The 23,416-nt window shown below is 44.4% G+C and overlaps 1 protein-coding gene across 18 annotated transcripts in view; it reads right to left on the reverse strand.

Annotated features, from left to right (window-relative positions):
• SH3KBP1 (SH3 domain containing kinase binding protein 1) overlaps positions 1-23,416 on the reverse strand; it is a 362,174-nt gene that overhangs the window by 45,392 nt on the left and 293,366 nt on the right. For all 18 annotated transcript variants that reach the window (XM_054471141.2, XM_054471150.2, XM_054471145.2 and 15 more), the window contains 3 exons: positions 18,171-18,222; positions 15,313-15,393; positions 11,902-12,061 (listed from right to left, as the gene is read on the reverse strand). In XM_054471141.2, the coding sequence (XP_054327116.1) occupies positions 11,902-12,061; positions 15,313-15,393; positions 18,171-18,222 (293 nt within the window). The remainder of the gene's footprint in view (positions 1-11,901; positions 12,062-15,312; positions 15,394-18,170; positions 18,223-23,416) is intronic.

A 23,416-nucleotide genomic window follows, 5' to 3' on the forward strand; every position in this document is an offset into this window, starting at 1 on the left:
CCCAGACTGGTTTTAAACTCCTGGCCTCCAGCAGTCTTCCAGCCTCAGCCTCCCAAGTCACTGGGATTACAGGCATGCTTTAAGTACTCAATCCTCACAATCACCCCTTGAGGTACCTACTATGCGCAGCCCCTTGAGTGAAGGGCTCATTGCCCCTACTGCCTGCTGGGAGTGCTGTCAGCAGGCGGCTGCCAGTTGTCAGCTATTCCAGGGACCATCTCAGCTGCAGAGAGCCTCCTCAGCCAAGGCACTCCCTCCCCTCCAGGGCAGCCCACACCCCATGGTATCAAAGTCTCAGCCATCTCAGCCCAACATGGGATGACTCAGATGGGCCATTTTGGCTCCAAAACTTCCCATGGATTTGGCCAAGGCTTTTTGAGCCAGTATCACATCATGACTTCTCCCTCCGCCCAATCCTTCTTCCTTTTTGCTTCATAGGTATTGAACTCTAAAACATATCTTCATGTTAAATGGTGGATCAGGGTATGCCTTCTAGAGAACACCACCTGTGACATCCTTGTTTTCATTATATAGATAAGGAAACTGGGGCTCAGTGAAATTAAGTCACTTGCTGATTAAGGGTCATAAAAGCAGTAAAGTGGCAGGGTCTAGAATTGGGCCTATTAAGTCCAACTCCAGAGCCCAAGCTCTTGACTCCTTCTTGAAGCTGCTTTAGTCAGCCTTCTGGTCTTCCAGGCTGGGGATCTGGCCTTGGAGACAGTGAGTCATCAAGGATGCCAGGCAGCCTGTGTTACCCCGGCTCACTGCCAGCTAAGTAAATTACCTTTGCCTCTCTCAGTTTAAAAGTACTACTAATAAACAAAAATCATGCACTCGACCTATCCAGAGGGGCCTGTTCTTCCCACTCAGACTCAAGATATAAGATGGGGCTCGTGCACAGACGGGAATGTGGAAGATGCACCATGTGAATCTCTCGAGACCATGAACTCAGCCAGTGGCATGGCCCAATTTAGCCTGTGTTGGGACAGTTAAGCCAAGACATGTGGTACGGACAAGGTGTTGAAGTGCACAGGAAGCCAAGGCAAGCAAACAAACAAGTAAATTAGCAGTAGCACTAACAGCAGCCACACACACACACACAAAAAAATACCAAAAAGAACCCACAAACCTTTTGGAGGTGAGCAAGGATGAAAGGAGAAAGAGCAAATCTACCGATTCCTACTGAACCAAAGAGTCCAAGTCCATATGGTGACTCTTTTTGGCAGCAACACCCCCCCCCCTCTGCCGCCACCCCATGCCCCAGAAAGGAGGTGCAAGTGTTTGGGCTTCAACTGCCTACAAAATTTGACAAGGAGGAAAGAAAGCTGGGAAGAAAAGGAAAGGAAAAGAAATAGAAACGCCCCATTGCCTGTGCTTAGGAAACCACTGAGGCACACACCACACATCCTCTATTTTTCATCACTTTTCATTGCATTGGGAACAGATGATAATGGATGTCAAATGTGCAGATCCTAGAGAAACCAATTGAATTATCCTATCTTCTTTTTTTATGACAACTTTTTACTTTATTTCAATAGCTTTTGGGGTACACGTGATTTTTGGTTACGTGGATGAATTGTACAGCAGTGAAGTCTGAGATTTTAGAGCACCTGTCACCTGAGAACCTATCTTCTTTCTTTCTCCAACTCTGCAACCTTGCTTATCACTCCCTCCTAGTGTAAAACTACTGCATCTCATTGTTTACCTCTGTGGCCCTGTCCAGTCGGGTGCCTGAGGATGCAAGGCCAACGCAAGTGAGCGCTCCCTTCCTGCTCTCCTGGCTGCCTACTTATAACATCTCAGATTTCAGCTCTGATTGTTAAAGGTGGGTAGAGAGTACCCAGCTGAAGCCCCCATTTTATTACAGACAGAGCTCCTGTGCTCTGAGAGCGGGGAGTGGTATACCCAAGGCCACCTAGTTGATTGGTGGCAGAGCTGGAACCAGATGGAAAGTTCCTCATGCCAAGCCAGTCCAATCTTTTCCTACCACATTTGGGATGGCAATAATGTAAGTGAGCATCCGTGTGCATAGGTTTTATGCTCCAAGAGATGTTTTTCTCTCAAATGAACAGCGACAAGAGGGCCCCGCCCATCTGTGAAGATAGCAGATGCAAAGCCAGTCCTTCAGAAGCATTCTGCCCCAGGAGGGATGTTACTGCCCATGGAACTTGGATCCTTCCATCAGGAAAGGACAAAATGGGAGTATCAGTAACCCCAGTTTCCTTTGCTCCTCAGATGGAGGGCAGGAGGAGCCTCCTTCCCTTTCCCAGAAATCCAAATCCAAAGGTCCTGCTGTTATCTGCTATGAGTCCCCACATACTCACCTGGTAGCCAAAAATGTCCCAGGAATCACAGGAACTTTTGGACTGAAAAAGTGGTACCATTTAAATGTGGGACAAGCAGAGGGAGGCCAGGGGCACAAGAAGCAGAAACCAGAGTGGTTTTCCTGGCAGCTCTCCCTTTGCATCGTGCGTCCTTGTCTGGATAAGCACAAACAAGCGTGGCTATTTATAGATGGTGAAGACACGCTGGAAGGTGATGGGAAAGTGCTCACTCAATTCCCCTCCAAATTTCTGTTCATTGTGCAGACTCTGCAAATATATCTGGAAGCAGGCCTCTCTCCAGAGCCCATCCAGGCCTGACAAGCCCTGCAATACACTATGGCACAAGGATGATGACATCCGTAGACGTCACCTGCAAACCCACAGCTTGACATCTCAAAGAGGCGCAAGGGGCTTTAAGGATGCTGAGCCCCCATCTTGGGCAGTGTCTGGAGGAGCGAGAATTCATCATCATGTGACTGTGAGAAAAGTTTGCAGGGTGCCGTGTGGAGGAACAGTACTACTCAAAGACACAGCCCATGGAAAACACATTATAGAAACCAATTAGTACAAGGCATGGGTGAGGTGTTAACATTTCCTACTGTTTCACTGCCTGATTCTGGCCATCAGTGGCAGGAAAATCCATGTGACTCAGTCTGGGCTGAGGCTAAATCCCATCACTATGGTTGATTCACTTTATGTGTGGGAGGAAGGAGAGTGAGAGAAGATAATATGTACAAATGGAATGAGGTCAGCAAATCATGCAGATGTCCCTAAAGTATGACAAGGTACTTCCCCCCATGCCTGTGACCTATGGGACTACCTTCTGTCATTTGCTGGCCTTCCCTGGGTCCTGGCTCTTGCTGCAGCTGGGGGAGGCCACTCATGCTTCCATCACCCTGAGGATGTCCACTTTTCCACTCCCTTGGGGCCCCAGAGCCTGACACAGGAACCCCTCCCCCACGGAGGTCACAGATTTGGTGAGTGCCTCTCAAGTTGCCAGACAACGAGCTAGGCCCCTGAGGTGGAGCAGTTTGTTTAAACTCTCCACACCTGAGCAAGGTAGGCCTTGTGGTATCATTTTGCAGGGGAGGGAACTGAGTGAGACTCAAGGTGGTGAGCACCTTGCCCGAAGTCACAGGGTGTCTAAGAAGAGGGTTGGGGTTTCAACCCCAGTGTGCCTGGCCCCAAAGCCCAAGCAAGCAGTGGGTGGGCCTGGTTACCATAGTTTACTACTACCTAGAAGAGGGCCTGGGCAAAGGTAGGCACTTAATGAATATTTGAAATGAACAAATGAATAATACATACACATACACACACACAAATTTTCTTTCCTTCCTGAATCTATATCTAGCACCCATTCTCCATCTTTTTTCCATAGCCAATTTCTCACAAGACAAGTCTACCCACGCTTGGCCGCTTGCCCATTCTCTCTTCAACTCACCCCAAATCTGTCTCCTGCCCACAACTGTTCCATGGAAATTGCTCGACTGGGATCACCAAGGGCCAACTAATGAGCAAAGCCTGGGTGTCCCTGGCTCTCGAGATGGCAGCAGTTCTCACAATGTGGTCCCCTGACCAGTAGCAGCAGCAGCAGCAGCAGCACTGGGAGCTTGGGAGAAATGCAAATTCTCAGGCCTTAATTCAGACCTACTGAGTTAGAAACCTGGGGTGCCAGCAATCTGTGTTTCAACAAGCACCCCTAAACACCCGTGATTCGGATGCACGCCCAGGTGTGAGCATTGCTGATCAGTAGTTGCTCCACACTTCCTCCTTCTAGCTTCCATGACATCACACTCCTACCCTTTTGGATGGCTCCTAGGCCTTCCTCCACCCTGTACGCAGTGATTTTCCCTGCTGCTGTCTCTACTCTTTCCTCCTCCTCTTCTCCGTAATCTCCTGGAGTGGTCATATCTATTCCATGCTTGTAACTACCATCTATAAGCCAATGACATCCACCTCTGTAATTGCTTTTTTTTCTCTTTTTAATTATTTAGAGACAGGGCTTCACTCTGTCACCCAGGATGGATGGTGTGTAGTGGTGCGATCATTGCTCACTACAGCCTTGAACTCCCAGGCTCAAGTGATCCTCCCACCTCAACCTCTCAAGTAGCTGGGACTACAGACACGCAACACCATGCATGGCTAATTTTTAAAACTTTGTAGAGATCTCTGTGTTGCCTAGGCTAGTCTAGAACTCCTGGCCTTAAGTGATCCTCCTGCCTCTGCCTCTCAAAGCACCGGGATTACACATGTGAGCCACTGCACCAAGCCGACCTCTGTAATTTCTAGCCAAGACTTCTCTCCTGAATTCTCCAAAGATAAGTCTTCATCCTGATTTGTATTAAAGGAGGGAAACACACAAAAATCACACAAGGAATCACTAGGAATCTTTAGAAAGAAATTCACAACACCTGAGTAATCCCAATTCAAAATGATGGGCTAGGCATCCAAGTATCCAGTTTGCCTGCTGACTTAGGGAACACTGCACACACTCACTAGCTTTCTCTTCCTCTTTTTTGATTAATGGATTGATTAGTTTACGCCTAATAAAAGCAAAGAAGCCTTTTCTAATGCTTTCTTTTGGTGGGCATGGGAGTTGGACACCTCACTGAGTGATCAGTACCTGGAAGCTTATTTTCTGCTACATCATAACCCCAAGGTCTTAAGCCAAGATGCCTTGGTAAATTTAAAGAAAAAATTAACTTCCATGCTCTTAAGTTGGTCCCAAGAGAGACATCTGCCTTTCCCTATGCACTTAGTTGATGTTTGGCATATAAATGTTTACTTAATCTTTGCCTCAAGCTAAAATGCCTCAGAACTCATCAGTCACTTAACTCCCAGTGTTTCTCTGAAATCCAGTGCTCCAGCATCATTACAGGTTAAAAAAAAAAAAAAAAAAAAAAACCAGCGATTCCACTGCGTGCTGCCCCTCCCCTTATCCTATGCTCCAATTCTCTCAGTATAGCCTCCAGCTCTTCACAAGAAGTCCACACGGTATGTTTAACATTTAAAGCAATAGGTCATCTCCAAGTGGCATAGGTCTGGAAAGCCACTGGGCATCCTACCCACATCCTGGTGTCCACCATCCAACGGCCTATCTTCGAAAGCAATTCCTGGGCACATGTTTCCACATGTAAAGTCAGTGGACAGTGACCTCTGGGATGTCTGATTCATAGCAACGAACTCCCCCATATCTGGACCCTTCTCACTGAATGGTCTGCTTCCATCCTGACATTCTCAGCCACCGGCCAAAGCAAAAGCTGTTAATTCTGCTCTGCCCGACAGAGGATGGAGCCAGCAGGCTCACACCACCTGCTACCACACTGTCAAACCCTTCTTGTCACTATCATCAACTCCCAGAACACACCAGCACCCATGGGAGGACACTGGCTTGTAGAACATTGGCCTCCCTGACTCCAGCTCTTGCCATCTTCCTGAGCCTATGGTGACCGCATGGGTGATCCATCCCCAACTCCGGCCCCTCCTTCCTCGGTATCTTCAGTTCTATGACCTTCATTCATTCATCTTCAGTCACCCACATTTGCGGCCACAACCATTGCGAATATTTTCATCTTCCAAACAAACCCATCTCCAAGGTTGTAAGCACCAACCTCCCCTTTCTGGTCACCATCTCCTGTGCTTCCTTCCAGCCATCAACTTTGCCCTGCTCCCACTCCATCCTTGCTGGCCTCACTTCCTCCCCTTCATCCCAGACTTTCTCCCCACATCTCTAACTCAAGGCTCCCTGACACCTGCCCCTGGCCACTCAGAGAGCATGTGCTACAGCGGGAGACAGGCAAAGCTCCCCAACTCACAGTGAAGGTCCTGCTCTAGCTTCTCTATTCTTTGGGAAGAAAATGACTAATCCTTATGCCTTGGGATGTCTGAGTTTGGGAGGATTAACAAGCCTGCTTTGGACTAGTCAGGCTGCTTCTATCTCTTGCCCTATCAGATTTATTTCCTTTTGAGGGTACACACCTGCCCTGCCCCTCAGGTTTCTTGCTTGCTGCCTTCCACTGCGTGCAATTACTAGAGCTAAGGGCAGCCTGCCTCTCTCCAGCATTTCCTTGGGTTTTTCTTTTTCTTCTTTTGGACTCTTCTCCCAAGCCTCAGGAACTCTTTTCACAGAGGAACTCATTTTTATTCAATTGCTAATACACCTTATTATTATTATTATTTTTGAGACGCAGTTTCACTCTTGTTGCCCAGGCTGGAGAGCAATGGTGCAATCTTGGCTCGCTGCAACCTCTGCCTCCCGGGTTCAAGCGATTCTCCCTCCTCAGCCTCCTGAGTAGCTGGGATTACAGGCACCTGCCACCAAGCCTGGCTAATTTTTTGTATTTTTAGTAGAGACAGGGTTTCACCATGTTGGCCAGGCTGGTCTCAAACTCCTGACCTCAGGTGATCCACTTGCCTAGGCCTCCCAAAGTGCTGGGATTACAGGCATGAGCCAGCATGCCCAGCCCACCATTGAATTTTTAAATCAATGCTGGTATTACATTTTTGAAAGTCTTTTCTTCCTGTTGAAATTCCATATGAACTTATTTTCTGGAAGTGGGGAGAACATTCTTACTAAAGGTCAAGTATATTACTATCTGAGGAAGGGAGCGATCACTGTAAGAGCCTTCATGTGCGTTTCCACTTGCTCAGACTGAATACAGACTGCTTACTGATGTCACTGTGGTTTTCCTAGATATAATTCCTAAAAACTGTGAACTGGAACACCTGGGTCTGACCAGGACTAATATAATTATTAATTATAGTATTATTATAATTATTAATAATTATGGTGTGATTAATAAATAATATATAAATATATTATTTATGTATACTTATAAATATATTAATATACTAATATATTTATTAACACATGTATATATTTGTTAACATATATTTATATATTAATGGTATATATTTATATATTTCTAAATATATAAATATATAATTTATATTAATATATACTTATAAATATATATTGTTAATATATCTTAATGATATAGTTCTAAATATATATTTATATTAATAATATATAAAATATTTAGAAATATATATAAAAAATATAAAATATATTTAGAAATATATAAACATATTAATTGTATATACAAAATATACAATGTCCAACTGATTCTGTTACTATATTAATAATATATATTTTTATATAATATATTTATATATATTTATAAATATATATTAATATATGGACATATATTTATAAATATTTATAAATAAATATACAAAATATATATTTATATTTATATTTATAAATATGTATTTATAAATATAAATATATATATATATTTATGGAGGAAAGGTCTCACTCTGTTGCCCAGGCTGGAGTGCAGTGGCACCATCACAGTTCACTGCAGACTCAACCTCCTGGGTTTAAGCAATCCTCCCACTTTAGCATCCTGAGTAGCTGGGACTACAGATGTGTACCACCATGCCTGCACAATTTTTAAAAATTTTTTTGTAGAGATGTGGTCTCACTGTATTGCCCAGGTTGGTCTCGAGCTCCTGGCCTCAAGTCATCCTTCCACCTTGGTCTCCTAAAGTGCTGGGATTACAGACAAGAGCCACTGTGCCTGCCCCTGTAATACGTTTTTTGTTAAGCGAATATATCTAAAAGTGATGATGCTTTTCCTAAACTTATGCATGGTATTCCTTTTTTCTGAAAGATGTTAGCTCCTGTTTAAAGAGAAAGAAATTACTCTCCTCTGAAAGCCGCACTTGGCAGCAAGATTACTGGCTGGTGAGAAACAGCGTGAGCCCGGACGCTGCAGCTGGAGTGGCAATGCCTAGCTTCCAACGAGAGCTGCTTACAGTGACTACATGTCCATGCATTCAATCGTCCATCTATCCATCCACTCACCTGGTCAGGTAGATCCTGGTGAAGATCTGGGTTCACACAGAACACAATACCCTTTCTCCAGAGGACCACTGACACAAAACTATTTGAATTAACATTCCTACCTCCACTAACTTGGCAGAAGAAAACAAGTGCATAAACCAATATACAGGTTGGTTGTTCAATGTAATCGCTTAGCAAAAAAATATAAAGTGCATTAAGTACCAAGGAACAATAAGCCTTTCTCTGACTTTTAAAAGTGTTTTTGCGTGGCAATCCATGGCATAATAGGTTACTTAGAATGTAAGACACGCATACTAAAGAGCTTGTACAGAGGCTGGGAAGGACGGCAGGAGAGGCAAAATTGAACAAAATATAAGCACTGGCACCTCCCCCTCTTTTAAGGAACCATGGCATTCAACAAGTGTTTGTTAAATGAGCCACTACCATATGCTCGACACCGTAAGGCATGTGGAGATGACAAAACACACTCTTGATCTGCTTTAAATCTGGTGAAGAAGTCCGGGGGTGTTTGCATCCCAAGTAGCACAGCATGGGGCCCAGCACTAGGCTAAACACGGGTGGCAGGCATTTGGAGGAGAGAGCAATCATGAGATCTAAGGGAAGGCTTCCAGAGGAGGGCATGCTAACAGGGGCTCTCAAATCTGAAGCATGAGCAGGCGCTTGAGAGGCAGCCAGGCAAGGAGGGGCGAGCACCGTCAACAACTTGAAAGAATCTAGAGCAATGGCTGTCACGGTGTGGATTCCACCAGCAGCAGCAGCAGCAGCAGCAGCAGCTTTTAAAAATGTAAATTCTCAGGCCCACCCGAGACCTACTGAGTCAGCAACTGTGGGGATAGCACCCAGCGATCTGTTTTGAACAAGTTCTCCAGGTGATTCGGAGGCATGCTCGAATTTCAGAACCACTGAGTTAGAGCAGGCACTGCCCTCCCTTAAACTGGCTAAGCAGGAATCTCAGGGCTTTCCTCCCCAACACCCTCCTGCAAACCAGTATCTAGGGAGCTAGGCAGCCATGGGGTGTGTGGAGGGCTGGGGGCTGACCACCCTCTCCCAGGCTGCTCAGATGGCATGCACTGTTAAGAACAATTACATCTTCCACTGGCTTCACAAATCTCTCTCATGCATCTCCCTTCATGGCCTGGACTTCTAACTAACCACTGGATACTGGGAGACCCAAAGGCAGAGAAGAGATAAGCAGAGGAAGGAGGCAAATGGGACCTCTGTGAGCCCAGAAGTTTGGTGGTGATGACACATTTACCCCAGGCTTGCAAAGCCTGTACCTATCCTATAACCAGACAGTTGCAAGCAACTCTAGAAGGCAAAGCAGCAGTTGGAATTCCACTTCTCTTCAATTAGATTGTTAGAAAGAGCAGCAGGAATATTTTGGAAATTGTTATTGAGCTAACGGAAATGTTTGTAGCCCCTGGAGACTAATAGAATTTGCCAGGGTGTGGCTTCAGTGATGTGCAACCTTTGCTGCTCCACATCTTCCCCACTTGTATAGCTCGTATTCTTTTCGGAAGCACTTTGGTTTACATAAGCTTTTTCTTCTGATATACTAGCTTCTGGGCTGACCACACCACTGAAATGATCCTTGCTAAGGTCATCAAGGCTGTCAAGTGGCCCCAATATGTGCGTGTGCAAAGAACCTTCTATTGTCAGTTCATAGTAGAGGGCGGAACATGAAGAGGCCTCACCAACTCAACAGGGCATGTCACATGGAGGCAGTTGTTGGATTGGACCTTGGGAGATGCCTGTAGAATGACACAGGTGAACCAGCTGCTACTTGAATGGGCTCACACGCACCTGAGATGACCACAGCTCTGTATCGACTAGGCAGCCAGCCTCCCACACACCCACGTTGTGACTTGCCTCTACATTTGAGCCTGGGAGTTGTGTTTTTGTTGTTGTCATTGTTATGAAAAGCAAATGAGCCATACTACAATACAGATGAATGTTGAAGACATCATGCTAAGTGAAATAAGCCAGTCATAAAAGGATGAATCTGCCGGGCACGGTGGCTCACACCTGTAATCCCAGCACTTTCGGAGGCCCGAGGCGGGCGAATCACCTGAGGTCGGGAGTTTGAGACCAGCCTGACCAACATGGAGAAACCCGGTCTCTACTAAAAATACAAAATTAGCCAGGCGTGGTGGCGCATGCCTGTAGTCCCAGCTACTCAGGAGGCTGGGGCAGGTGAATCCCTTGAACCCAGGAGGAGGAGGTTGCGGTAAGCCGAGATCGTGCCATTGCACTCTAGCCGGGGCAACAAGAGCGAAACTCTGCCTCAAAAAAAAAAAAAGATGAATCCTGTATGATTCCACTCACTGAGGTACCTGAAGTAGTCAAATCCATAGAGACAGAAAGTAGAATGGTGGCTGCCAGGGGCTGGGAGAGGGGGTAAATGGGGAGTCACTGTTTAAAGGGTGCAGAATTTCAGATTTACAAGATGAAAAGAGTTCTGGAAATGGTTGTACAACAATGTGAATGTACTTAATGGCACTGAACAGTACACTTAAAATGGTTAGGATGGTAATTTTTACATTGCGTGTATTTCACCACTAATTAAAATTTGTCTTTAAAAGAGTAAATGAGCTCTTTTTGTCTTACCGCAGCGTGCCTAATTCAATAGGCAATAATCAAAATAACAATGAAAATAATGTTGATTTGCATACTTGGGAATTATTTAGGTGCATTCCATTATCATCCTCTGTTTACAGATGAAAAAAGTGAGGTGAGAGGATAGTGTAGCCAAGCTCCTACTCCTCCCATGAATGAGGTGGGCTGAGATTCCAGCCCAGAGGTCTGTCTGACTCCAACGCAAGAGCTGTGAAGCCCATGCAACTTTCACCATGCCAACTTAGCTCATAAGAACAAAAATTCAGTGACTGTGTGTTGACATGTACACCTAAAGACCTCTGGGTCACTGACCTGCCCTGGTGTGTTACACCAACACATATAATACATATATATTTTAATATTATGGTAGAAAGTTCTGGCAATGAACTTATGGAGAGAATTCAACAGTTCCTTGCTCTGTGGTAGGTATCTCAGGTCTGGAACACACAACGTCCAACTCTGATTTCATGGAACACATGCATCCAGCCAGCTGGCGAATGAATTTTCATTCTGTCAAGCACATCTCAGAACACATGCCTGCATAAAGCATGTCCACAGCCTTTGGGGGTCTTAGAGCTAGAGACATTCCTGGCTCGGGGTTCCACAACAGGCTGTACAGTGAAGAGCAGAGGGAGCCTGGGCTGTGGAAAGAAGCCCTGCAAAGCAGTGAGGGTCAGGGGTCGTAGCCACACATGAGATGTACATACTTGAGGCCAGCACAACATCCAGGGGGACAAAGAGGGACACGCCACCTGCATTTCCAGGCTGAAGGGCAGTTGGCCTCGCTTCTAATGAGGCCCAGGAAAAACCCCTGTGTGTGAGCAGGGCCTAAATGCTGGGTACCCAGTCCTCATCTGCTATCCTGAAACCCACACCGCACCCCTCAACCTCACACTCACTCTTGCCTGAGTGCAGGAGCAAAGACAGAAGTGGCCGGTGTCTTCAGATAATTTTGCTGGAGGATGTAAGAGGGAAGCTTGAGCTCCCCCTTCTCCTCTCCCTTCCTCCCAAGGTCTGTGGCAGTCAGTTCCCCTCCTGTGTTCCTTCCATAGCCACCCCACACCCTCCCCGGAGGTGAGAGCACAGCAGTACCTGGTATGTGTCAGCGGACCCACCGGTCTCTCTGGCCTTCTCGGGGGCAGTGCGCCAGGTCTGCTGAGAGAATTGGTCTTAGGTGGCCGAGGCTTTTTTGGCGGTATGGCAGGAACGGAGGGCTTCTGTAAATCCAGTTTTGGCTCTCTCTCTGGTCTTTCTTTAAATCATTGTTTAAAGAAAACAGATAGATCGAGTGTAAGTGACAGTACTTAGATGCAGATCACTCATTTCCTGCTAAAAAAAAAAAAAAAATTACCGATGCTATTTCTGAAGGTGAACATGGAAGGCCAAGAGCACCACTTATTCTTTGTCAGGTTAGAAGAAGTCCCACAGAGCTCACTGTTCCCTCCCTTGCACGCCTTCACTCATGCTGGTCCTTCTGCCTGAAGCGCCCTTCTGGCCACCGCCCACCTTCAGCATACTCCAGCTCTTCCTTCGAAGCCTGGCTGAAACGTGACACTGCCATGTTCCCTTCCCAACAGCTCAAAGGCAGACTTCCTTCCTTCCTCACCTGAGCATTACAGGGTAGCGCTTTACAAACACGCTCAGACACTTTCTGGGTGTTTGCATGTTTGGCACAGCCTGTAGGCCGACAGCCCCTGAGGGCACGGCCCAAGTCTGGTCATCTCCTCAGAGCTGTATGTGGTGCTGGCATGGAGGCAGGGCTCAGCAGAGGGCTGAGGGGTTTGGTCAATGGCCCACAGGACCTGCTGGGTATGGGAAGGAAAGAGGCCTGACACGTCTCAGGCTGGCCTCTGAAAAGGGCCATGAGCAAATAAAAGGGAGAGCATTTCAGGGAACAATGAGCTCTGGATTCTTCTTGTGCACAGTTTGAACTTGGAAGGCAAACTAGGACGTCACACGTATAAGGTTTCCAAGGCTTTTTGGAGTCAGAGATATTAGAATGAAGTTGAAGCCAGATCTGTTGGCCGAACGGGGGCAGTGTTCAGTGACAACCTCGTATTTTCTGTTCCCAACTAGCCTTGCTCCGTGTGTGGCATAAAAAGCATACATCCACATTCTTCTTGATAAAGATGGAACTTGAGAGAGTTGCCCAATGGACTATAGGCAGGCTCCCTGTGCTTACTTGTAAGATGGTACTCAGGACACCTTTTACTTGCAAACGCAGACTCATGCTGTTTGGGTGCCCAGATGGTTGGCAAAAGGTTAAAAAAAAATCCATCAGGGCTGGGCGTGGTGGCTCACATCTGTAATCTCAGAGCTTTGGGAGGGCCAGGTGGAAGGATCATTTGAGGCCAGGAGTTTGAGACCAGCCTGGGCAACACAGTAAAACCCCGTCTCTACAAAAACTAGCCCGGCATGGTGGCATACACCTGTAGTCCCAGCTATTCGGGAGGCTGAGGCGGGAGGATCTCGAACCCAGGAGTTTGAGTCTGCAGTGAGCTACAATTGCACCACTGCACTCCAGGCTGGGTGACAGAGCAAGACCCTGTCTCTAAAAAAATAAAATAAAAATAAACCCATCAGGTACTATTATGCTCATCCCCACAATGTGGGGAAATACGCCGCAATCAGGAATGCTGGAAACTCATTTTATGGCACACAGGGGCCAGAGGAGGAAGGGCTCTGTTGAAATGCAAAGCAGGGGACATTTCTCCTATTGCAGCAGGACAGGGACAGGAACTCCAGCAGCCTGCTGGATGAATGGAAAAGGGAGTTTGTGCTGACCCAACAGGGAGACCAAGTCTCCGGGTAGGGCTGATTCCCTGGCTTCCCTAATGCATCTGACCAGGGATTCTGCCTCCCTGACCCGCTGTGGCATAGAACAAGGGATCATGGGAGAGGAAGGAACCAGAGATGTGGGGCCACTTGGTCAGCCAACTAGGGTGGTTGTTCACATGTAAGCCTAGTCCATATGTCAGCATGGACTAGTGCAGGAAGTGTCCCCATCACGGAGTCTGGCTATTACCCAGAAACTAGCCATGTGTCCTCCATGAGGACAGAGGGTGGTGTCTGGTTATTTCACATCACACACTTTTTTTTTTTTTTTAGACAGGGTCTCACTCTGTTGCTCAGGCTGGAGTACAGTGGCATGATCACAGCTCACAGCAGTCTTGATTTCCAGACTCAAGTGATCCTTCCACCTCAGTCTCCCAAAGTAGCTGGGACTATGGACACAGGCCACCAGGCCTGGCTATTTTTTTTTTTTTTTTTTTTTTTTTTTGGTAGAGACAGGGTCTTGTTATGTTGCCCAGGCTGGTCTTGAACTCCTGGGCTCAAGTGATCCTCCCGCCTCAGCCTCCCAAAGTACCGGGATTACAGGTGTGAGCCACTGTGCCTGGCCATACCAATGCTTTTATACAAAGAGTTATTCATATAGTATATACTCAATGGCTGTTTTTTTTCTTCAATCTGTGACACAGACCTGGCCTTTACAATGAGGTTCCACAAGTCAAGTTCTAACTGCTCACTGTGAAAGAAAGGTATAGCTTCTTAAGAGCTGGCAATGTTGGTAAAATTTTTGGCAGGCTGATATCAAATATTAAATTTCACAATAAAATTTCATGAGGCCACCAAGGAGCACCTCCAAATAATTACATTCATTAATTCAGCATTTCTCTTGTGACTTAAAAATAACTGCTTTTTTAAATGGAATTTGCTCAGCCTCCTGTTCATAATAACGTAGCACTTTTCCCATAAAAATGTGTGATCAATCAAATCCTAGACACCTAATAAAATGAGTCCTTCTACAGTATGCAGATTTCTTTGGGAGAGACTCTCAAAATGGTAGGAGTCAAACACGTTCATAAACCTGATTGCAGGACACACATTAACCTACTTCCCTGCCAATGACACTCCTGACCACCTTCAGGAGACTCTGGGGACCAAGCTGCTTTCCCAGTATTACCATGCCACCCTCCCCTCCTCCAATATCCTTGACCAAGGACATTTGTCTGTAATAACATTACCCAGAGTCAAGGGTCCATGAGTGACCAAAGAAAAGAGCTTTCATTTGTTTATTTATCTGGACGTGAATTTCACTAAGCCAAATCCATCCATCAACAGTGAATGAGCACCTTGGGACACTAGGCATGAAGGACAGGCTAAGTGGAAACTGACAGATATATACCAGGCCCTAAAGGAACTTACATCCGACTTCAGGGTGCGGAGAGGGTGGCCATGGTAGAGACATCAGGAAACAGCAGCAATGTGTTAATTGACTAGACTGGTTATTTTTCATCTGATGAGAAATTCTGGTCCCACAAAGTACCAGATAACCCTCTCCTACTTCCTTAGCAATAGGATTTGTAAAAGCAATCAAAACAAAACCATGATCACCATATTCCAAAGGAAAAGCAAATTCTGTGGGTATTCTGGACTAGCCGTGTAACAGACAGCTTCAGCTCTTGCTGTTCTGGAAGTGCCAATGAAGAATTGATTTCATACCTTTTTCTTCTGTTCTGTTTGGAAGCATTTCTGGTCTTTCAGGAGGTATCTTTTTAATTTCATGTTTTCTCTCAGTGGTGCCTAGGAGGGAAAGGGTAATAGTGATCAGAAAATGTTTTCTCTATTCAATTATTACACACACCAGCATTTAAATCTTTATCAGGGAGAGCAAAGTCAATACGTTTTTTCTCCCTGAGTTGGGCGTTAGCATTATCTGGCAAAAACGAGCTGTTTCTAAACAGAGCAGAAGTCATTTCTGGCCTATGTCATTAAGTTCACCTGCCTATATACCCTTAATTTATAAGAATACCACTAATAATACTTTCTGGTATTTAAGCCTGATTTCCTTAGGCATCAATATAGTCACAGGAAATCACTCGGTGGAGGTGGAGAATGTGTATAAATAAATGTCAATTATCAAACTTTACAAATAAGGGGCCAATGAATGTTGCGTTCTACCAAAAAAAAAGGGGGTTTCATAGGAATCTGCATCCCATTTTGTAGCCATTTTAAAACAGGGCCTGGAATTATCTGATACTCCTCCCAGTAAGAGGTGAGGTCTACATCCCCTTGCCAGGAATGTGGGTGGGCCTGTGACTGCTTCAATCAGTGGCAGGAATGATACCACATAACTTCCAAAGTTGAGTCATAAAAGTCCCTGTAGTTTATGCTTTATTTGCTGGAATACTGAACTTCCATGTAAGAAGTCAACTACCGTAGAGAGGCCACATACAGATGCTCCAGCCTATAGCCCCAGCTGAGCCCAGCCTTCCAGGCACCCTTGCCAAGGGGAGCCAGACATGTGACGGAAACATTCATCTTCAAAGTGGATCCTCCAGCTTCAGCTAGTTCAGTATTCCCAGCTGAGGTCCCAGATATGACGGAGCAGAGACAAGCCATCCCAGCCATGGTCTGTTCTTGACCCACAGAATCCATGAACATAAGAAGGCTGTTGTTTTATGCCACCAAATTTGGGGTCCTTCAAGTATTACATTTTTTCAAATGTACCACTTAGCACTTAGCCTTTACCCACATGGACTGCAGCTGCTCCCTTACCTGGGGTTTCCTCATTGGTGCCAGTGGCCTCTGGCATGTAAGAGCACTTGAGAAAGAGCTAAAGCACAAACCAGTCAAAAGTACTCCTCTTATGTATGGACTGGGCTGAGTTCTTAACAAACTCTTTACATGACCAGTTCCAAAGATGGGTGCTTGGTACTAGAAATCTCAATTACACAACCTCAGAGAAAAAAAGAAGTTAAAAAAAAAATCCACCAAACACACCCTTTACTTAATTCCTTTTAATGACTCACTACAAATTAATCACCGCATCTCATTTCTGTCAATTTCATATCTGATTTTTTTTTGGTAAAATAATCAAACACAAGGAAAGTTGACGATGGAGAAAATATGAATATCTATCTCCCCATTACAAAGCAGTTCCGATGATCATTCAGGCAGGATAAATGGGCAGTAATCTATAAAGATTAAATGCCATCCTGCTTTGCCCCACAGAGAACCATCATAAACTTTGGTAAAATTGTTTTAAAAGGGTAAGAATTTGCCTACCATGCTACAATCTACTCACCTAACAATAATGAAGTCAGTATCATTCCTAGAGACACAGAAAGAACTGACAATCCTACTACACTGAAGAATCTAGACTGCCTGAGCCTTGGACTCCTCAACTAATCTCCACGGTCTCTGATCAATTACCAAGGCCTATAGGGAAAGGGGTCTTCAGAGAAAAGCAAATAAATAGCTTCCTTCAATTTCAGCACAATAAAATATATGGCCAGAACCACTAGGTGGCAAAATGAAACTGCTCAATGCAAACATGATGGGGGCGGAGCAAAAGATGTAATTAACATCTCATTTCAGGACTTAATCTCTATAATTCTCAACTATGCCAAAGGGAATGGGAAAGGAATGTGGGGTCAAGTTTTTCCTCCTAGCTTGGTGGGCCAGAAGAACTTAAAAATCACTTCTTAATAAGTTTATAAATAAACCAATCTTGAAATTTATTCATAACTTAACTGTTATAGAAATATCATAATTGTGAATGTGCAGAACTAAAAATACCCCTTCTCTTCTATTGTAGTTGTTAATTTTTTAAAATGCTACTTAACTAATAACTCATGGAGGAATTTTTCCCTATAATTAATTTTAACTATTATAAAGAGGAGTTCTACTGGGAAATATGAAATATCTTTATATATATGAGAATCCAGTGTGAAACGAGCTACCAAATGTTCAACATCAATTCTTCCTATATTATCCAACCTGAATATCTGAACTACACAGAAAAAAAGTGAATTAGACTCTTCAAAATTAAACAAGAATCATAAGGAAAAGTATTTTATTGCTAGAAAAACATCTTTTTGTTGAGGGGTAAGTGAAGTCAGTACAAATTTTGGTTAACCACATGGGACAGATATTGAAAATTCAGCAACACTATACATGCACAACAATGCTATGACCTATGGGAAACAATCTTCCCTAAGCTGACCTTCAACTGGGCACAGGTGAAACAGGGCAATTAAGTTCTTCTCTCCTCAAAAGCTGTTTACTTAAAAAACCCAAACTTGTTTTTTTTTTTTTTTTTTAAATTCTTTCTGATCATTCTCTTTGGGAGCCTAGATTTTTACACTATATCAGGGTCACATTTTAATGGTATGTTTATCTTTTAGGAAAAACAGAAGTATCTTTAAAACCTGCCTGCTGAGATCAAATCGTAACTTCCCAAGTAGTCAATCTATGGCACTTGAACCAGGAATCCTGAACGCTACACTGAGGATGATTTGAATATATGCAAAAAGAAAGACACATATTTTATTTGATGGAACTGAAAGGTACATTACCTGCCCCTTGTTTGATGACAGGAGCGGATGGAGGCGGTGGCTTCTTGGGTCTCTGAAAAATTAATAAAAATTATACCACATGAGATTGTTGGCAAGCCTGTCCTCTCACAGAAGGACCACAGACATTGTTTTCTATGTGCAGTTTGGACAATTTAGAGAACCTCTCCAAAAAAATTGAGCAATTCTCTCTCCAGGGACGTCAGTTTTTGGCACCTCTAAACAAACACTAAAATAAATCCAGTCGGCAAAACAAAACTCCAATCGACAAATGAGACGCCATTTCCCCCTTTCTAAATTTGTAACAGCCTTCTGGAAAAGCACGGCTCAGCAAAAATGGCCTGAAACCAGCAAGCACAATGGTACTCCTACGCTGAAGCTGCATTTGCAATTAAGATTTAATCTGCTGAATAACCATGCATTCGAAAAGAGTCACTGTAAAGATTCAAAATCGAATCTGCTCTGGATGTAGGACTTTCAACAAAATGCAGGCTGAGGGCCCACTGCAGCCACATCAGGTTGCAAGCCTTCTGCCCCTTTCTACACCGAGGCTGGCAGGCCATTTGTTAGACACCCCACAGACTCATTGTGCACGTGATAAACTGGAACAGAGAGGGATTTTTTTGTTGTTGTTTTTTGGTTTTTTTTTTTTTTTTTTGCATATCAGCCGTGATGTGTTTTTCTCACACGCTGTCACTCTGTAGGTGATGGAGGTAGCAGTGCAATCAATGGCATTCATCCCTGAACTGGTTCCAGAGTAGCCAGCATTTTCTTGCCACCCAGGATTGACTGGGAGAGAGATGATCAGGCTGGAATTGGCAAATTATTCCATGGCCAAGGAATCCAGCCAGGGCACTGTTCTCAGACAGCTGTGTTGGGGGAAGCAGTGATCTCTGATTCTGGGTGCATATGTGTGTGCACACGTGTGTGTGTCATTCTTAATGTTTTTCTGTATTGTCTCTATGAGTGCAGAGAAATATACTTTATTAAAATAAAGAAAGCTGCTCTAAGGGCCACTTGCCCTTACACACCGGTCCTCCGTGGGATGGATGTGTTTCTGCCTCATGATCTCACATTACTCTTTCCCCTTTTGCCAGCCCCTTCTAGCTCTCCACTAACTCTTTTTCTTCCTCCCTTCTCTGTCGTCGTGTTAATTATCCTGGGAACAGATGTGTGTTTACCTAACAAAAGTATCAGTGAAGTTCTGCCAGATAACCTTCCTTTACCTCAGAATCAGAGTACAGGCATACCTCAGAGATAATGCAAACTCGGTTTTAGACCACTGCAATAAAGCGAGTCACAGGAATTTTTTTGGTTTCCTGGTGCATATAAAAGTTATGTTTATGCTCTACTGTAGTTTATTCAGTGTGTGATAGCATGTCTAAAAAAACAATGTACGTACCTTAATTTAAAAATACTTCACTGCTAGAAAAAACTAATGATCATCTGAGCCTTCAGCCAGTTGTAAACTTTCTGCTGGGGGAGGGTCTTGCCTCAATGTTGACAGCAGCTGACTGATCAGGGTGGTGGTGGCTGAAGGTTGGGGTGACTGTAGCAATTCCTTAAAATAAGACAACAATGAGGTTTGCCATATCGATTGACTTTCTTTCGTGAAAAATTTTTCTGTATCATGCGATGCTGTTTGATAGCATTTTACCCAGAGTAGAACATCTTTCAATACTGGAGTCAATCCTCTCAAATCCTGCCACTGCTTTATCAACTAAGCATATGTAATACTCTAAACCCGTTGTTGTCATTTCAACAATGTTCACAGCATCTTCACCAGGAGTAGATTCCATCTCAAGAAATCACTTTCTTCACTCATCCATAAGAAGTAACTCTTCATTCATTCAAGGTTGATCATGAGATTGCAGCAATTCAGTCACATCTTCAGGCTCCACTTCGAATTCTAGTTCTCTTGCTATTTCCACCACATCTGCAGTTACTTCCTCCACTGAAGTCTTGAACCCCTGAAAGTCATCCCTGAGGGTTGGAATCAACTTCTTCCAAACCCCTGTTAATGTTGATATTTTGACCTCCTCCCATGAATCAAAAATATTCTTACTGGTATCTAGAATGGTGAGCCCTTTCCAGAATTATTTCAATTGACTTTCCCCAGATCCATCAGAGGACTCACTATCTACGGCAGCTATAGCCTTATAAAATGTATTTCTTTTTTATTATTATTATTATACCTTAGGTATATCTCCCAATGCTATCCCTCCCCCATCCCCTTACCCCACAACAGTCCCCAGAGTGTGATGTTCCCCTTCCTGTGTCCATGTGTTCTCATTGTTCACTTCCCACCTATGAGTGACAATATGCGGTGTTTGGTTTTTTGTTCTTGCTATAAAATGTATTTCGTAAATAACAAGACTTGAAAGTTGAAACGACTCTGATCCATGGGCTGCAGAATGGATGTTGTAGTAGCAGGCATGAAAACGGCATTCATCTTCTCATACATCTCCATCAGAGCTCTTGGGTGACCAGGTGCATTATCAATAAGCAGTAATATTTTGAAAGGAATCTTTTTTTCTAAGCAGTAGGTTTCAACAGTGGGCTTAAAATATTTAGTAAACCATGCTGTAAACAGATGTGCTATCATCTAGGCTTTGTTTTTCCATCTATAGAACAGAGGCAGAGTAGATTTAGCATAATTCTTTTTTTGTTGTTTTTGTTTTTGGGACAGGGTCTCACTCTGTCACCCAGGCTGGAGTGCAGTGGTGTGATCATGGCTCACTGCAGCCTTGACCTCCCAGGCTCAAGAGATCCTCTCACTTCAGCTTCCCAAATAGCTGAGGCCACAGGTGCACACCACCACAACTGGCTAGTTTTATTATTTGTAGAGATGGAGTCTTGCTATGTTGCCCAGGCTGGTCTCAAACTCCTAGGCTCAAGTGATCCTCCTGCCTTGGCCTCCCAAAGTGCTGGGATTATAGGCATGAGCTGTCGTGTCTGGCAGCATAATTCTTAAGTGCCCCAGGATTTTCAGAATGGTAAATGAGCACCAGCTTCAACTGAAAGTCACCAGATGCATTAGCCCCTACTAAGAGAGTCAGCCTGCCCTTTGAAGCTTTGAGGCTAGATATCAACTTCTCTAGCTATGAAAGTCCTAGATTATATCTTCTTTCAATCGAAGGCTGTTTCATCAATGGAAAATCTGTTGTTTAGTGTAGCCACCTTCATCAAAGCTAGATCTTCTGGATAACTTGCTGCAGCTTCTCCATCAGCACTTGCTGCTTCACCTTGTACTTTTATGTTATAGAGATGGTGTCTTTCCTTAAACCTCAACAACCAACCTCTGCTGGCTTCCAACTTTTCTTGTGCAGCTTCTTCACTTCTCTCAGCCTTCATAGACTTGAATAGAGTTAGGGCCTTGCTATGAATTAGACCTTGGCTTAAAGAAGTGTTGTGGCTGGTTTGATCTTCTATTCAGACCACTCAAACTTTCTCCATATCATCAGTAAGTCTGTTTTTATTTATTTATTTATTTATTGAGATGGAGTCTCACTATGTTGCCCAGGCTGGTCTCGAGCTCCTGGGCTCAAGTGATCCTCCCATCTTGGCCTCCCAAAGTGCTGAGATAACAGCGTGAGCCACCATGGCTGGCAATAAGGCTGTTTTACTTTCTTATCATTCATGTGTTTACTGGAGTAGCACTTTTAATTTCCTTCACGAATTTTTCCTTTGCATTCACAGCTTGTCTAACTGTTTAGTACAAGAGGCCTAGCTTTTGGCCTGTCTCAGCTTTCAACATGCCTTCTTCACTAAGCTCGATCATTTCTAGCTTTTGATTTAAAGTGAGAGATGTGTGGCTTTTCCTTTCACTTGAACACTTACAGGCTATCATAGGGCTGTTAGTTTGCCTCATTTCAACATTGTTATGTACCAGGAAACAGTGAAGCCCAAGGAGAGGGAGAGATGGGGAATCGTAGGTCAATGGAGTAGTCAGAACACACACAACATTGATCAATTAAGTTTGCCATCTTATATGGGCACAGTCTATGGTGCCTCAAAACAATTACAATAGTAATGTCGAAGATCACTGATCACAGATTACCCATAACAGGTATAATAATAATAAAAAAGTTTGAAATGTTGTCAGAATTACCAAAATGTAACACAGAGACATGAAGTGAGCACATGCTGTTGGGAAATTGGCGCCAGTAGGTTTGCTCCACATAGGGTTACCACAACCATTGAATTTGTAAAAAACACAATATCTGAAACACAATAAAGGAATGCACAGAAGAATGAAGTATGCCTGTCATTCCTTATTTACAAAACTGCCAACACCCTGTGGCCTTACTCTTCCCAGCCAAGTCCCAAGGACGCCTACCCCTGGACATCTTCCTCACTCCTTGCTGGTCTGAATTTTTCTATAACCAATTTCACATGAGCCTCCTTTCGCTGAGGCCATTACTCCAGCGACCTTGCCTCAAACCACAGGGCCCCAAATTTAAAAACGACAATTACAAGTCATCATATTTTCCAAGATTACTGGTCAAAGAAAAAAAAAAATCCCTTTACTGTTGTGTCACATTTGGCACGCAGCAGACACATGAAATGTGACAGAGCAGAGCAGAGGGGCACCAGGGGAGGGAGAGAGGAAAATGTTGCACTAACAGACAGTGTATGAAAAGTATGGTCACAGCAAGCATGTGTGTGAATGTGGCAAAGGACAGAGACAGAAGTGTGAAGTTTTGTTCGGAAACCCGGCAGTTGCAGAGGCAGTTTGGGGCACAGTTTTGAAAGGAAGGAACAGTTTGTGAGCTGTCTGTCTTGCATCTACCACTCTTGATCAATGCTGGCCAGGTGCCTGCTTTGCTTACTAGCAGAGGGGGTTTACAAGTTTTCCTCTTTTTTAATCGTTTACTGACTTCACTTTCTCTGGTTCCATCAAACTTAGCCTTCATGCTTTTTCAAAGGAGAAAAGATGCCACATTTTCAAACAGGATGTCTTTAAGGTAATTCTAAATAAAAATCAGGGCCAGGGTTCTATGCAGCTCTAGACTGTCCCCCTCCCCCAAATGATTCATAAAGTATTGCACATGGGCCTACAATGTTTTTTTAAAAATGCAACAGGCGCTGGGCGCGGTGGCTCACACCTGTAATCCCAGCACTTTGGGAGGCAGAGGCGGGCAGATCACGAGGTCAGGAGATCGAAACCACGGTGAAACCCCGTCTCTGCTAAAAATACAAAAAATTAGCCGGGCGCAGTGGCAGACACCTGTAGTCCCAGCTACTCG

Source organism: Pongo pygmaeus, chromosome X, assembly GCF_028885625.2.
Source record: "Pongo pygmaeus isolate AG05252 chromosome X, NHGRI_mPonPyg2-v2.0_pri, whole genome shotgun sequence".
NCBI lineage: Eukaryota > Metazoa > Chordata > Mammalia > Primates > Hominidae > Pongo > Pongo pygmaeus.